Here is a 17,651-nt window from a genome sequence, read left to right on the forward strand (position 1 = left end):
TATATCAGAAAATCCTGAAAAAAATGTATTGCAGTTTCTACAAAACTATTAAGAAGCACAAATGTTTTCAACTGATAATAATGAGAAATATTTCTTGAGGACCAAATCGGCATATTACAATGATTTCTGAAGGAAAACATAGAAGACAGGGGTAATGGCTGCTGAAAATTCATTACATTTTAAAATGCATTAGAATAATGAAAAAAATATTTTAATGTGTTATAATATTACTGTATTTATTATTATTATTATGAAATGTAGCTTTGCTGGGCATAATAGATTTCTTTCAAAACCATTATACAAATCTTACCGACCCCAATGTATAATGATAATTAACCGTATGAAATAATAATTAGAAACAGAACGTCCTCTTTAAGATACACTTTGACTCAAAACAGTTATTTATTGTCTCAAAAATATAACCAAACACACATGACCGTCTCTCAGTAGTCTGTCGTAAGGTCTTCCAGCAGTAGCGGTCGCTGTGGGGCCGCTGGTGTTTTTGTTTGTCGCCGAAGGAGTGTGTCAGTCTTTCCTTCACTCTTGTTTTTGTGTGTGAGCTGTAGCGTTTGGGTCTCTGGATGTGTCCTGTCCTCACCCACACAACGGACCTGTCTGCCGCACAGTATCCGGTCACGTCAGTCACACTGACACCGATTGTGAGGCCGCTTTTATCTTTTATTTTCATTAGCGGAGCTGGACCCGCACACCAGGACCCAGTCCAGCCCGGTTCGGCTCGGTTCGGTGGACGGGACACAGCGGGGATTTAAACAACAGAGCCCGACCAGAGATGGAGAGACACAGACTGATGTGAACGGAACCAGCGCTATGGAGATTCATCCACTGTAAGAGCTATGTGTGTGTGTTTGTGAGAGAGAGAGACATGCTTGTGTTCACACTACTGTAATGTCAATATAGAGTAAATCTGTTCAGCCATAAGTTCACATGACATCTCTCTGTCTTTGTCCACACACCTCCAACACTCTTTATGTCACATGTTTAGGAACTGATGTCAGATTTGACAACTGCCATATGGTCACTTCTTGTGTAATGGTACTACGGTGTGTGATGATGTACCACTGTGTGTGTGTGTGTGTGTTTCAGATGCACTAAGCTTTGCCATCATAAAGCTGTGGAGCTGAAGGATGATGTGTGTGAGAAACAGAGTGCGGTCACCATCAATCCACGTCACATGAGGAAAGCTTTCAGGATCATGAATGAGCTCCGCAGGTGTGTGTCGGTGTGTGTGAGATACTGGTGGAAATCATGCAGTACCTCTTAATAACTTTAAGTATACTGTTTTAATGTGTCTGCGATTACATGGTTATTTAACCTAAAATGAAATTTCTGTCATTATGTTTATTTGTGGAACACAGAAGATGTTTGCAGAATGACAGCCTCACTCTGCCAGTATTCACTTTTATTGTATTAAAAAAAAAAAATGATGCAATGAAAGTGAGTGATGACTGAGGTTAACTATTCTGTCGAATACGCCGTTTGGTGATCTACAGAAAAAAAGAAAGTCACAGAATTTTGAAATGACATGAGGATGAGTAAACAAAGACAACATTTTAATTTTGGGTAACATGCTCTTTGCTGTTATGTGTATTAAAATAGTCATTTAGTTATAATAATTCAGTTGCCACAGAAAGTATTTGGATGCTTTAACCACATTTAAAAATGGATAAAAGACCTTGCATTTTATAGAAAATTATCAAAGCACTCATGGCATTTATTTACAATATACGTAACTGTTTGTAATTTTTTAAGATTTTTTTTTTCCGTTTGAAGAAATAAATTAATACTTTTATTCAACAAGATTGCATTAAGTTGATCAAAAGTGATAAAAGATATTTATTTCAAATATTCTGTTTTTTTGGATGCTCTATTTATCAAAGAATCCTGAACAAATGTATCAGTTTCCACAAAAATATTAAGCAGCGCAATTGTCTTCAGCATTGATAATAATAAGAAATGTCTCTTGAGCACCAAATCATCAGCATATTAGACTGATTTCTGGAAGATCATGTGACACTGGAGTAATGGCTGCTGAAAATTCAGATTTGCAGTCACAGGAATAAATTACATTTTATTATTATGATTTATTAATATATTAAAATGTTGAACAGTTATTTTAAATTGTATTAATATTTTATAGTATTTCTGTTTTTAGAAGGTATATGGGTCAAAATAAAGACAAACCAGTGGAAGGTCACATTAGGACAAGATTAGGGCTAGAGCCGCTGGAATCTAGGAATAAAAAAAATGCCTTACATGCATATCTTATGTTATGATACATAATTTACGAAAAATCCACTAAAATCACCTTAACACCGGCTGCTTAAAAATCATTGCAAAATCGCTCAGAAAAAGGTTAGTTCTGTGGTCTTCCTGTATTTGCAGATGCTGCTACGTTTGACGTTTGTAGTGTCTAATGCAGTGTCATACAGACATTTTGTCCAAATAGTTTTTTGTGGCCACTGTGTGTAAGAACTGATCAGTGTGCATGTATGAAATCTTTCCCCTCTCTGCAGTCAGAGTGTGTTGTGTGATGTCACCATCATTGCGGAGGATGTGGAGATAGCTGCTCATCGAGTCGTCTTAGCTGCAGGGTGTCCGTACTTCCACGCTATGTTTACAGGTGAGAACACACTCACACACATTCACAACAGTGGAGGGTCACATTAGGGCAGTCCATCTGCTGCTGGGCTATAGTTATAGTCTGGGAATAAAAAAAATGCCTTATACGCATGCGTATCTTATGTTTGAGTGTGTAATTGCATAAAACATTAGAAGTCAAATAAGATCTCAGTATGATAAATTGAAGTCACTCAGGTTTTGTACTCTTCCCAATGTTATCCTCTGAGGCTGATAAATAAAATTTTCATACTGTGAATGGAAATTATAATGTTTAGGAGCCACTAACACAACACCACCAGTATATTGCATTTTTATAAAATATATATATACATAAATTATGTTATATATATATATATATATATATAGTATTAAGCAAAAAAAAAAAACATTCAAAAGGAATATTTTGTGAATATTTGTGATTGTAGGAGAGATGACTGAGAGCCGTCAGAAGAAGGTTCGAATCAAAGAGATTGACGGCTGGACTCTGGGAATACTGATCGACTATGTTTACACTGCTGAGATCCAAGTAACAGAGGAGAATGTGCAGGTAACTGTGTGTGTGTGTGTGTGGGTGACTGAAGCGCCACATTTGTTTTTTTGCACGCTATAAAAATATGACCTTAAAACTCAGTTGACTGATTTTGTATTCTTTTTATGTTGTGTTCTTTGGTATTACTCTGAGAGGACAGAAAATCACATCCAGGATGTGTGTGTGTGTGTTGTGTGGGTGGGTGTCAGTAGCTTATGTGTCTGTGTCTGCACAGTTGACTAGACAGAGGGTGTTAAAATGAGGCCGAATTTTTAAGGGAGGAACTCGAATCCAAACTTTGCTGCAAGGCTTAACAATAAGAATGACCCTGATGGTACCATAACCTGCTAGGTCCATCATTAATGCTGTCAATTCAGTTTGCATGTGCATTAAGCTTCTCTCATATTATAAATAGAGGGACAAAGAGTGAGTGGTGTACATATGGGACACTTTCTTGCTTTAAAAAACAGCCCAGATAAGGTGCAACTTGGCTTAATTTTAACTTAATGCAACATTTAGTGGCGTGAGACATAATCCAAAGACATCCATTTCACATGTCCAGTTAGGGGTGGGCGATATACCGGCAGACACGATTAACCGGTAGAAATTTGTCAACTGGCAGAAATTTTGGACCTTCGTCTCCAGTGGCGTATCTACAGACAGTGCAGGCAGTGTAGCCGCACTGGGGCCCGTGCCGCGCGGGGGGGGCCCACAGCGCACGCGGGCCCTGCCCACATTGCAAGCGACTATATTAATATAAATTAATAATAAACGTATTAATAATAAAATACAATTAGTACCGAGATTCTTCACAGAATTGAATAAATATATAAATTTGCATTAATCATATGTGTGTGCTTTAGTGGTCTAGTGGTAGAACTTTTGTCAAGCATTTCCGAGGGTTTGGGTTCTAATCCACCCTCGTGTAGTTTTTTTTCCCCTCTCATTAAAACCAAAGGTGTTCATCAGTGATTGTATATCAAGAGCAAGGACATGTTTGTGTGCATTTTGTTTTGTGCTTTTAACAGAACAAAGCGTACGATCGTCTGTGTGAAGACTGCGCATTGTGCATGAGTGCCAAGAGAGAACTGATAACAGCAGCAACGAGTGCTCGCTGTAACACATCCCAGCGATAGATCGCCTGTTTTTTAACACAGACCAACGGATTTGTTATCAAATGGAGATGTTTCTTTAGGTACATCCGTGCGTGCCGCGAGATGTCGCAAAAAGTGGCGGGGGGTCGTGGGGACACACGTCCCACCCGTAAATAAAAATATAACACAGAATCAATAGTCTTGTTTTATTTGCTATATGTCATTTCCACGACTTTCCAAAAAAGGAGAAAAATATTTAGGAAACGTTGTGCTTTTATAAAATAAATAGGAAAACAGAGGATGCGTTGAACATCTTGAACAGGAGGCTTCACAATGATGAACCGAAACTCAACGAATTCTGATAAATTCACAATTAACGGCATGGGTTCAGTCGACAGAAATACGGGACACACTGGCCTATAATTTACTGCTGAAATGTTTGCGGGGCAAATCTCAGATCAGTCTGAGCACTGTCTCTATCACGGTTACACACTCACGTGACGTTGCTGTGGTACGTGGTCATGAAAACTTACAATTTGCACGCGTTTTTAAGCATTGCAGTTTAAAAACAAGTGGTTTTAAGCCGTTGAAACTAGTGCTGTCAAACGATTAATCACATCCAAAATAAAAGTTTTTGTTTACATAATATATGTGTGTACTGTGTATATTTATTATGTATATATAAATATGCACACATACTGTACAGTATATATTTTGAAAATATTTACATATAAATATTTTGCATATATTTATATTCATATAATTCATATTATATATAAATATATTTAAAATATAAATGTAACATATTTTTCATTAATATATACATGCATAGGTGTGTATGTATGTGTACATAATAAATATACACAATGCACACACATACTATGTAAACAAAAACTTTAATTTTGGATGTGATTAATCATGATTAATTGTTTGAAACGCAATCAGCAGCGAAAGAGAACTCATTTCGCTATATGCACGCATTGTCTGAGACTGTTTCTGAACGCTGTCAGAGAGGTGCGCGCACGTGAAGACGGTGCTCATAGAGCTATTTTTGTCGCTTTATAGGGCTTGAACGGTATAAGACACACTTGTATATGTCAAAATGCCCAACTTTGCAAGTATGCACAGTAATTTAGGTCTTAAGTGAAAGCAAACAGCTGAGAAAGAAAACGTGTAACAGTATATTGGATCCAGGCAGCTCTTAAAGTGACAGCAGTCTAATATTCCTGCTGTCGTTCATTCATGTTAACAGTAAGTTCTTAAGTGAAAGCAAACAGCTGAGAAAGAAAACATGTGTAACAGTATATTGGATCCAGGCAGCTCTTAAAGTGACAGCAGTCTAATATTCCTGCTGTCGTTCATTCATGTTAGTCAAACAACAAAAGAGAGAAAATCTCTCACTGCTCTAGACTAAAGCACTTTTGTAACTTTAATAAGAAGAAATATATATTTAATTTACACAGTGAAGAATGTGCAGTGTTTTTATACATTTGATCACTTTATACAATGTATGTAGCATTTCTTATTTGTTCTACTGTATTTTTTGTCCTATTGCTTGTAATTTGTTTCTTATTCTTATTTAATCGCTAGCTGTTTATTTATTTATTTATTTATTTTTTATTTGGGCTAGTATTAGTTTTTTGTGATATTGACACTGGTGACAAGAATTATGAATTTTTTTATGGTATCTAAAATTTTGATATCCTAAAGACCTTATTTAAAGCAAAAATAACTATTGTGATATATATCGTTACCGTGAAATAAAGTTACTCATATCGGGATATAAGATTTTGCTCATATCGCCCACCCCATGTCCAATATAGGTTCACAGGGCATCCTGGGTTTATGCGTCAAGAAACGACATTTGCACTTACGTAATGTGACATATTTATGAGTAAAACATTGTTATTGAATTGTGTATATATGTATGTATACATTGTTATTGAATTGTGTGTATATATATATATATAGTGTTTACTTGTGTTATCTTTGACTAATATTTAAATTTGTTTGATGATCTGAAACATTAAAGTGTGACAAACATGCAAAAAAATAAGAAATCAGGAAGGGGGCCAACACTTTTTCACACCACTGTATATATATATATACACAATTCAATAACAATGTATACATGCATATATACACAATTCAATAACAATGTTTTACTTTTTCACACCACTGTGTATATATATATATATATATATATATATATGTATGTATATATATGTATGTATGTATATGTATATGTATATGTACGCACACATACAGTATATATTTTGAAAATATGTACATGTGTCCTTTTAAATTGACCTTAATGCGTGTAAAATTCTTGTCAGGGCAAGTAAAAATGCAGGAGACAAAATTCTTAAAGGGCTCGTATGAAGCCGTGTGTGAGGTCTTTTCTGTTTGTGTGTGTGTGTTCAGGTGCTCTTGCCCGCCGCTGGTCTGCTGCAGTTACAGGAAGTTAAAAAGGCCTGCTGCGAGTTTCTCATAACTCAACTTCACCCAACCAACTGCCTCGGTATCCGCGCCTTCGCTGATTTGCACGCCTGCACAGAGCTGCTCAATCTCGCCAACACGTACGCAGGTGTGTGTCCATCCATAAAAGAAAGAACTGAGAAGTTCATGCACACGGTAGTCATAATAGTTATGTTCCTTATTGGATGTGTTAGTAACTCTGTTTGACAGCCTCAATCTCTCTCCCACTCATCGACACTCACAGAGCAACACTTCTCAGAGGTCGTGCAGAGTGAAGAGTTTCTCAATCTGGGCATGGAGCAAGTGTGCAGCCTCATAGCAAGCGACAAACTGACCATTCCATCAGAAGAAAAGGTAGCATCACGTTTGATGAGAGGCTTGTATTGCTGTAACTATAGCAGCACACAGGTGATTTTATCATGCAGACTTCAGCAGCTCTGTTGCCATGGTAACATACTGCTGGTACAATAATACTATGGGAATAGCTGTAGCTGCTGATGAGAGTTTGTTGGTCGTCATGGAAACAGGAGTTGGAAGATGCAAGGCGTGGGCACCATTAGGGCTGAACGATTTTGGAAAATAATCTAATTGCGATTTTTTGTGCAATTAATCGTTCAGCCCTAGGCACCATGCTGTATTTTTGCCATGGCAACACCAGCTTCTAAAGATATCATATTTTTGTATTTTAATTAATTCATTTCAGTTCTACGTCTGGCTTGTTCCACCTGGTATTAACATCCGTCTCTAGAATGCTATTTAAACCTGGTATTGACACGCATCTCAGAAACATCTCCTGTGATCACTTTTGTTCAGATTTTGAGAATGCGTTTAATTTTGTGACTACATGCATTTCAATTTTGACCGAATGCTTATTTCTGAAGAAAAGATGCGTATAACAGAAAATAATATCATACAGAAGAGCCCTGCAAACTCTAATGACTATGTGTCAAGGTCAATAAGTCTCTTGATAAATGACCTTGTTATCACAAGGCAAAGTGTTACGATAATGAACTAATCCTAAAACTATTTAATAAAACATTTTTTGTTATAGGTTTGTTATCATTTTGTTGAAATAAAGCTGAATTAAAATTAAATATAAATATAAGATGAAAAACTTGCCTTGGCAACTGTATTTTAAAAAAAAATACAATGAATCTGTAAATTAAAGGGGTCCTATTATGCTTTTTCACTTTTTCAACTTTAGTTAGTCTGTAATGTTGCTGTTTGAGCATGAAAAATATCTGCAAAAACTTTTCAAAAACTACAACAAACGACTCGTTTGGACTACAATGCATATTTTCCGGGATTTGTGATATCACAAAGATCGACGAATGGGACGAGACTTGGTTGAGCTGCACTAGAGAAGGCAACGAGTGTTATCACTATGTCGGAGACACGCTAGCTTTCCCAAAGCAGACGAACTTAGAGTGGTTACAATCATCTGGGTTTAAATCGCGCTCAAATTGATTTGATATTGACGCAATATTTACACTGAAGCTCGCAGCAGGCGACTATGGTAAGGGGCATGACATTTCCCGACCAGGCGCCGGGTAGTGCCAATCACAAAACACACTGGCCCAGCTAACCAATCACAGCACATTTCGTATTTCAGAAGGCGGGCCTTCATTTGATACAGGAACTATTCGAGCTGTTCATGCCAGACTGGGGAGAGAGGTGTTGTAATAATGTAAAATATGTGAAAAATAATGTGTTTTTTGAACAACCTAGTATGAGAGCCTGTTCTAGTACACCCCCAAAACAAAATCACTTGTTAAAAAAACTAAAACTAATTAAAATAACAAAATCACTCAACTTACTAACCAAAAAATCATCAAAATTACTCAAATTAAAACTAAAAAAATTTAAAAATAAATATAAAAGTAAATGCTAATTCAAAATATTATTAACTAATCCTACCTGCAAAACTATTTCAAACATTTTTTGTTATAAGTTTGTTATAATTTTGTTAAAATAAAGCTGAATTAAAATCAAATATAAATATAAGATGAGAAACTTGCCTTGTGGCAACTGTATTTTAAATAATACAATGAATTAGTAAATGTTAAAAAACAAAAACTAATTAAAATGACAATCACATAACTTACATAAAAACATAAAACTAAAACTGGAAATCTAAATATATAAAAAAACGCTAACTCAAAATATTAATAACGATTATTATAGCATATAAATAATTCTAATTGAACCAAAAAACATCATATGTTAATATGATGGAAATAGGTTATTACTTTTTAGAATCATTATATTGTTATGGTAAAATTATACAAACATACAAAACAGACACAAAGAGTATGTTTCTATAAATTTGGCATGTGTTATAAAGTGCCCCTATTATGCCTTTTCGAATATTACCTTTCATGCAGTGTGTCATGTAGCTGTATGTGAACATAAACTATCTGCAAAGTTGTGAAGCCAACAGTGCACGATAAATAAAGGTATTGTCTATCAAAAAAAAGAGTCGACTCGCAATCGCCTAAATGAGTAGTCAGGAATTCGAATCTTATTCTGTTACGGCTCTACGTCACGAAGTAACACATTTGCATAATGTCTGCCCACGTTCTACGTCGCCAACTTGCCCGCCAAACAATATTAGCAACCTTAAAAATGGCATAATAGGGGCACTTTAAACAAGATTTTTGAAGTTATTTTTACTTTCTTTATTGTGCAATGGAATGATTGACAGCTGAGTGGGCGGTGCTTTGATGTTGTCCACGATGTATTAGTGTTCACACTACACTACTACTAATGCGATGTGGTAACATGCATTTTTGACTATCTTTGTAGGTTATTGCAGTCATAGATATGTATAAATACATGCCCTATTAGAGGCTGTTTCTGTGGTCTGCTGTATGTAAGCCGTCCACCATATTGGGATGTCTGTAAACACTTGAAAGCAAGTTGCCGGTGCATGTGCACTGCAACTGTAGTTATATGCATGTATGAATATCTATATCTTCAGTCGACTTCAGAAGATGCTTTTGCTAAACTACACAATACAACAAGACGAAGCCGTTAACTAACAAAGCATTTAAAAGTACTAATACTTTAGTACTTTCGTATTGAGTTAATACATATAAAAAAACCAACACATTCTTACCTTGAAAGTTTATCCAATTTCTTTAGGAATTTAAATTCAGGCAGTTTTTACAACCAGATGCTGCACAATGTTGTTGCGTCTTGAAACTCATTGATTTTTATCATGAATGACGACATATAGACTGTTCCAAGATGGTGGATGCGTCAACGTGTTTGGGACGGTCAAATGTGGCATCTACCTATACATATCTATGATTGCAGTTATCAGATGTCAAAATGTTTTGTAACTTTTTACACCTGTATTTCATGCTGATGATTTGTGATTAATTCTCAGGTATAACAGATGAGACAGGTATTAAACTTTCCCTGGGTGTTTATAGGTGTTTGAAGCGGTCATAGCTTGGGTCACGCATGATAAAGATGTGCGTCAGGAACACATGGCTCATCTGATGGAAAATGTTCGCTTGCCTCTTCTTTCCAGAGAATACCTCGTACAGGTATATGTGTGTGCATGAGTAATGCGTTAGTGAATATTTGCTTTGATGTTCTTTCATTTTTATTGAATTTTATGTGTGTGTGTGTGTAGAGGGTGGAGGAGGAAACTTTAGTGAAGAACAGCAGCGCCTGTAAAGACTACCTAATTGAAGCCATGAAGTACCACCTGCTGCCGGCCGAGCAGCGCTCCACGATGAAGACCATCCGCACCAGAGTGAGAACACCCATCAGCTACCCAAAGGTTTGTCTGGACAGTCTTGATTATTATTGATTTTATTTTATTTTTTTGACATTTTCATTAGCTGTAAAGAGCAGGAAGTCAGTGGATGGAGATTGGGAACATGATGCAAGCTGGATTCAAACTCTTGTCACATATCTGAACATCTTGGCTCAACTTACAATGGGTGCAAATCTCTAGTCCATGTCTCTGATGTGATTTGTGGACATTTTAGTCATAATTTTTTTATTAAACCAAGCGATTGAAATTATATTTGGTTTTAACAAAATTAAAGGGTTAGTTCACCCAAAAATGAAAATTCTGTCATTAATTACTCACCCTCATGTCGTTTCAAACCCGTAAGACCTTCATTCATCTTCGGAACACAATTCAAGATATTTTTGATGGAATCTGAGAGCTGTCTGACCCTGCATAGACTGCAATACAACTGAAATGTTCCCAAGTCCGGAGACGTAGCAAGGAGATCGGTAAAATAATCCATGTGACATCAGTGGTTCAACCGTAATTTTACGAAGCTACGAGAATACTTTTTGTGCACAAAAGAAAAAACAAATAACGACTTTATTCAACAATTCGTCTCCTCCGCATCACCCTGTAGCGCCGTTTTGGAGCGTATCAGCTGGACGTAAACAGCGTATGCTGTTCTGTGTCAGCTGCGTCACGCCGGATCTGTTTCCTACGTTGTTGTGATTTGATCTGAACGAAAACAGCGTATCCGTGTTGAACACATTTTGTACAGCTATTATATTTAAACCTTTACTAAAAATGTTATAGTTTAAAAATCATAGAGTATGTTTCTAAGAACTTGGCACATGTTTTAAACCACTTTAACAAAATAATTTAAACTAGATAAAAAGTTTGAGAAGCCGCGTTCTAGATGGCTTTGATTGGAGTCTTTTCTCATGTGTGCTAAAGGTGATGATGGTGGTGGGGGGACAGGCCCCTAAAGCCATCCGCAGTGTGGAGTGCTATGATTTCGAGGAGGAGAGATGGTTCCAAGTGGCAGAATTACCCTCCAGACGATGTCGAGCAGGTGAGCTGCACGCTCATATCATTGACAATGACTGGCAAAATGATTCACCCTGGTCTCACATTCAACAGCTCTACATGTTAGAACACGTACTGAAAATAATGATGGGGAGGAGACTCTTGGGTGTGTTGAATGTTATTTGCTGAGGAATCTGTTGTGATGTGTATTCTGCTAAAAACATGCCGCTGTTTCATTTACCCTGGTGATGGAAATTATGTTTAGTGACTGCACATGTAAGTGACCGCAAGAAAATTAAATTGCAAGTTTATATTTACCTTTATTTTCTTTACATCACAAAAGTGGCTTAAGTGGAATATATACCCCACAGACTTTTTATGTGGCATGAATATTTTTATACAGAAAACATGAATTGGGGGGTGGGAACTATTGGGTTTCAATATTTGTATAGGCACATACTGTAAGTCTTGACTACTTATTGTCCCAGAAAAAAGGATACTGTTAATTGGGCACAGCATTTGGTGACAACACTACCATTCAAAAGTTTGGGGTCAAGTTAAGAGATTAGTTGGTCACACTTTATTTTAAGGTCCAATTCTTGCTATTAACAAACCATTAACTACAATTTTTGCCTCAAATTCCTAATTTGCTGCTTATTAATAGTTAGTAATGCAGTTGTTAAGTTTAGGTATTGGGCAGGAATAGGAATGTAGAATATGTGCTTTGTAAGTACTAATAAACAGCAAATGTATTAATAATAGGCCTGTTAATAAGTGATTAGTTAATAGTGAGAATTGGTCACTATACTAAAGTGTTACTGATTAGTTTTTAATAGCAGTTAATACTTTTATTCATCAAGAATGCATTAAATTGAACAAAAGTGACATATAAAGACATTTAGAAAGTTTTCTGTTTCAAATAAATGCTGTTCTTCAAATTTTCTGTTGATCAGAGAATCCTGATTTTAAAAAAAAAGTTTCAGTTTCCACAAAAATATAAAGTGTGTTCAACATTGATAATAAGACGAAATATTGCTAAAGCGCCAAATCAGAATATTTGAACGATTTCTGAAGGATCATGTGACACTGAAGACTGGAGTAATGATGCTGAAAATTCAGCTTTGCCATTGCAGGAATAAATTAAATATATTAACATAAATTTGAAATTAAGTTATTTTAATTGCACACAAAAATGTACATTGCACATTTAAAGTAAATTTAAAGTTTACTTTATTTTTGATCAAATAAACATTACACAACATTTAAAAAAATCTTTTTGAACAGTGCTGTATATTCTGACAAAATTTTATACAAAATAACTAATGAACCATTTTTTGTAATTATTAAATGATGTAACCGCATAACATTTAAAAGGCATGTGACAACTTGCCTCAATGAAAATGTACTTGACTCATTTACCCAACAGCTGTTACAAAAAATGTATTATTTGATTTTTAATATTGGATGCTTGAAGCTAGTTCACAATTTTTCTTTTCTTTTACGTATGTGTAGGTGTGGTGTATATGGGTGGTGTTGTGTATGCTGTCGGGGGTTTTAACGGGTCATTACGAGTGAGGACGGTGGATGCATATGACCCAGTAAAAGACGAGTGGTGTTGTGTCAGCAGCATGCAGGACCGGAGGTCAACTCTAGGCTCTGCTGTCCTCAACGCACTGCTTTATGCTGTTGGAGGCTTTGATGGCAGCACAGGTAATATATTAATTGATCTTGCATTATCTTGCATACTGTTTATGTGGAGAAGTGCATAGCTGTTATGTTGGTTATGGTAACAATAATGCTCATTATTATGAAGATACTAATGAAAACTGGAATGTACTGTGTTCCTACATCCGTGACCATTATGATGATGTTGGTTTGCAGGTTTAGCTACTGTAGAGGCATATAACGCTAAGGCCAATGAGTGGTTCCACGTCAGTCCCATGAACACGCGACGTAGCAGTGTTGGAGTTGGCGTTGTTGGAGGTTAGTGACTGCCAAGAAGCCAATCGCCGTCTGTATATGTACAGCCACAGCCAATAGACATGCATGGCTGTTCTGCTTTTGTTTGAAATTTCAAATTGATGAATTCTGAGTTTAAAAAAGGACCTAAACAAGGGGTCTTCAACCTTATCAGACCCCATTATATACTGCACAAATTTCGTAATAACGAGTATATTGCCATATTAGTGTATTTGCATATTTTGTTTTGATGCTGCTTAGTGCTAACATTGTAAAGCTATTAAAATAATATGGATAATTATATAATAAAAAATCATTATTATTAACCATTTTATTCAGCAAGGTTGCATTACATTGATTAAAAGTGACAGTAAAGGCTTTTACATTTACATTTAATCATTTAGCAGACGCTTTTATCCAAAGCGACTTACAAATGAGGACAATAGAAGCAATCAGACCAACAAAAGACAACAAAATGTAAGTGCTGTGACAAGTCCCGGTTAGTCTAACACAATACACATAGCAAGGTTTATTTGTTTTTTATAATAAATAAAAAGAATAAAAAGTAGATAGAATAGAAATAGAATAGAGAAGTGCTAGTGTTAGAGTGCAAAGTTCTTATTTTTTATATAAAAATAGAGAATGTTAGTGTTAGTATTTTTTTATGAATAAAAAGACAATGAGTAGATAGAATAGAAATAGAATAGAGAGTGTTAGTAATTAAAGGTTAATGTTTTTAATAAATAAAGAGAAAACAAGTAGATAGAACAGAAATAGAATAGAGTGCAAGTGTTAGTGGGTCAAAAAAATCTAATAAACGCTGTTCTTTTGAACTCTTCATTCAACAAAGAATCCTAACGAAAAATCATGTATCGCAGTTTCCACAAAAATATTAGACAGTGCAACAGTTTTTAACATTGATAATAGTAAGAAATGTTTCTTGAGTACCAATCAGATTTGATTTCTGTAGCGAATCAGCTCATGGGGAAATATGAATAATTAATCATAACTAGTTATAATTAATTATAAATATTTAGATCCGCTGTAGATATTTACTTGACCTCTCAGGGTCAACTGTCTGTCAATTCTAAGAACGTTAATTTCCTGGTTAAGGGAAATAACTTTCTTACTGCATTTTAATTTGTGATTGATAATGAAACATTACCTGAACTTTAGCTTGGTAATTTTAGCTTTGGTTAAAGTTATCTTAATATTTTTTTAAATGCATTTTTATATATTTTACGTTTTTGTGCAGTGCATATTTATTTTTTCAAACATTTTTGTTTATCGAACAGCGGATTTCAACTGATATAAAAAAATGTCAAACTCTGTTTTTTAGGTCTGCTTTATGCAGTCGGAGGGTATGACGGAGCAACTCGTCAGTGTTTGAGTACAGTTGAGGCCTATAACCCAAACACCAATGAATGGTCTTATACAGTAGAGATGGGAACCCGCCGCAGTGGTGCAGGTAACACACACACACACACACACAAAACCTTCATGTATGCTGGCAACATATGTCTGTGTAAACCACAAATGTTTGTGTTGGACAGGTGTAGGTGTGTTAAAAGGTCTGCTCTATGCAGTAGGGGGGCACGACGGCCCCTTGGTTAGAAAGAGCTGTGAGGTTTATGACCCTGCCACTAACACATGGAAACAGGTGGCTGATATGAATATGTGCCGAAGGAACGCAGGTGAGTTGGTCAGATCTTTGCTGAACAGCACAGTGTGTCACTCTGCCAGCTGACACGCACACAAAAACAATTCTAGCTGTGATGGTTCAATCAAGTTTATCTGTGTTTCAGGTGTGTGTGCCGTAAATAACCTGCTATATGTGATCGGTGGCGATGATGGCTCATGCAACCTGGCTTCAGTGGAGTTCTACAATCCAAACACTGATAAATGGACTCTACTGCCCACCTGCATGAGCACAGGACGCAGCTATGCAGGTCAGAGAAAGAGGCTATGTTCAAAATGGCACTACTTTTTGTGGTATATATTTTGTGTACTATTTATTCAAAAATTCATTTTTCAGTAATATTTTTAAGGATCATTGTTTCCACAAAACAAAATGTATCAGCATAACTGTTTTTAATCTTAATAATAATAAGAAATGTTTGTTGAGCACCCAATCAGCATATTAGAATGATTTCTGAAGGACCATGTGACACTAAAGACTGGAGTAATGGCTGCACAGGAATAAATTACATTTTAAAATATTTTGAAATGGGCAAAAAAAGTTATTTTAAAGTGTAAGAATATGTCACAGTATTACTGTTTTTACTGTGTTTTTGATCAAAATCTACCGACAACAAACTTTTGAGCAGTTATGTAATGTAATACCTAAATGTCCTTCAGTGCTTTCCAAATGTGCCATATGTCCCACAATGCAATGCATTTTACTTCATCTTCTATTTCCAGGGTAATGAATGAACCGGGTGAATTTTAAAGTGATTTTAAATGCTGTCTTGTTTTTTGATTAATAGCAAGGTTATTATTTGACTAATTATTTGATTTGGCAGTGAAATATTAAAACTTTTTTTTATTTAGAAAAACACAAACAGAAATCAGCAGTTATATAGAGGGGGAATACAATTAAATTCTAGAAATTCTATGTACAAATGTCAATTCAACTAACAAAAATATAATTTTTCATCTTAATATAATGATATAATTATAAAAATTACTTTCTTTGGGTATACATACATTTGCAAATTTCAAAAAAAAAACAAAAAAAAAACAGAAGAGATGCTTTAACATTGTTTATTACTAGTCACATTAATCAATGAGTCATAAAACATTTTTATAAAACGTTTTAGTGAACTGTTTAGAATATCATCAGTTCGTCAGTTATGAATAAGGTAACACTCACCTTCTAAGAGCAGAATCATAGAGTGCCTAATTAAAATTATTTTATGTAATGGGTCAAATATTAACAGAAAAATCCAAAAAGAGAGCATACTGTGGGAACGAGCTCCATCTGGTGGTTGTGTAGTGTAGTGGAATTTGTACCACATAGGACCTGTTGTTCAGAAGACACAAATGTTCAATCATTTTGCATGATAGACTCATACATCAGCCATTTTGCAGGTGTGACTGTCATTGATAAGCCTCTCTGAGCAGCTGTGGAGTTGTTGAACACTAGAGCTGAAGCTGACGTACAGCAGAGGATTCGCTCACACTGAAGCTCTTACCACGGCTGAGGCTTCATCCTGGAACTGCTTCACCATGGACATGGCCTGGAGAATACTGCTCTCTCTCTCTCTCTGTCTGTATCTCTCTCTCTCACACACATCCACACACTCATTCAGATACGTAACTACAAGCATTCACACACTACCTCTTTTTGTCTCTAGTATATACACTTACACACTCTGTATCTCTCTTTTCTTTCTGTTTCTCTTGTTTGAGAGTAGTCAATGATGATGCTTATTGCACTGACGAAGCAGAATCGAAACACTCTGAGTAAAGACTGGTGCAAATATTTGGCCAGCGCATCTGCGACGTGTACAAAGCGTTCCTGCGTTTGAGCCGAGGGGATGGCCAGCAATTTTTGCTCCTTGATCGTTTGATCTGAAGGAGCCTCTTGATGGTTTTTGCTTATTCGAATAAAGCTTGAGGGAAAATGTGTCTAGTTTAGGACCAGCACTTTGTTGCCTCTTGGAAGGTTGTTTATGAAGTCACTGGACTCCATTGGATGATGATGATGATGATGATGATGATGATGTGAATTTCGTTTTATGGTTAGAGCTGAACCTTTGCTTGCTTATATGCGAGAAGGGTCTCTATTGAAGACAAACAAACTTTTTTCATTTTGCAATTTGTTTGCCAAACAACATTTGAAGTCTTAAAGTTTGAACTGTCTGTTGTTGTTTCTTTTTCTTTTAATATCCTCTGGCTCTTTTCTTGTGGTCCAATCGTTGGAGAATTGCGATCTTTGACATTTGAAACGTTAACATGAATGCTTCGGCATGCACGATGCTGTGGACTGATACTGGTTGCTTGGGTATTAAACCGCTTTGCATGGTTCTAAATACTGATGTTTGTGTGCCATCTTTAAACTACTGCTGTACTCACTAAACAACGTGACGTGCTCTCTGTACTAGCGGTACTGAACACTGAAGAGGTATAAAGGTACTACTTCTTATAGAAATCTTTCTTTCTTTTCTCTCTT

The 17,651-nt window shown here is 35.9% G+C and overlaps 1 protein-coding gene across 1 annotated transcript; it reads left to right on the forward strand.

Annotated features, from left to right (window-relative positions):
- Nucleotides 1-516: 516 nt before the first annotated feature.
- klhl2 (kelch-like family member 2) lies at nucleotides 517-17,651 on the forward strand. The gene is made up of 15 exons (XM_016558891.1): nucleotides 517-845; nucleotides 1,105-1,230; nucleotides 2,535-2,641; nucleotides 3,066-3,187; nucleotides 6,688-6,850; nucleotides 6,986-7,095; nucleotides 10,179-10,295; nucleotides 10,385-10,534; nucleotides 11,447-11,564; nucleotides 13,031-13,228; nucleotides 13,400-13,501; nucleotides 14,817-14,945; nucleotides 15,031-15,171; nucleotides 15,283-15,426; nucleotides 16,568-17,651. Exons 1-15 carry the CDS (start codon nucleotides 829-831, stop codon nucleotides 16,594-16,596), a joined length of 1,773 nt encoding a protein of 590 aa, XP_016414377.1. The 5' UTR covers nucleotides 517-828; the 3' UTR covers nucleotides 16,597-17,651.

The sequence above is a fragment of the Sinocyclocheilus rhinocerous genome, unplaced genomic scaffold (genome assembly GCF_001515625.1).
Source record: "Sinocyclocheilus rhinocerous isolate Xijiao unplaced genomic scaffold, SAMN03320098_v1.1 scaffold888, whole genome shotgun sequence".
NCBI classification, from domain to species: Eukaryota; Metazoa; Chordata; class Actinopteri; order Cypriniformes; family Cyprinidae; genus Sinocyclocheilus; species Sinocyclocheilus rhinocerous.

Bases quoted from the DNA above. Each gene is read 5' to 3' on its own strand.
- klhl2 (XM_016558891.1), top strand. The intron at 10,296-10,384 runs GTATATGTGTGT...GTGTGTGTGTAG, and splicing joins CCAGAGAATACCTCGTACAG to AGGGTGGAGGAGGAAACTTT. The intron at 11,565-13,030 runs GTGAGCTGCACG...ACGTATGTGTAG, and splicing joins CTCCAGACGATGTCGAGCAG to GTGTGGTGTATATGGGTGGT.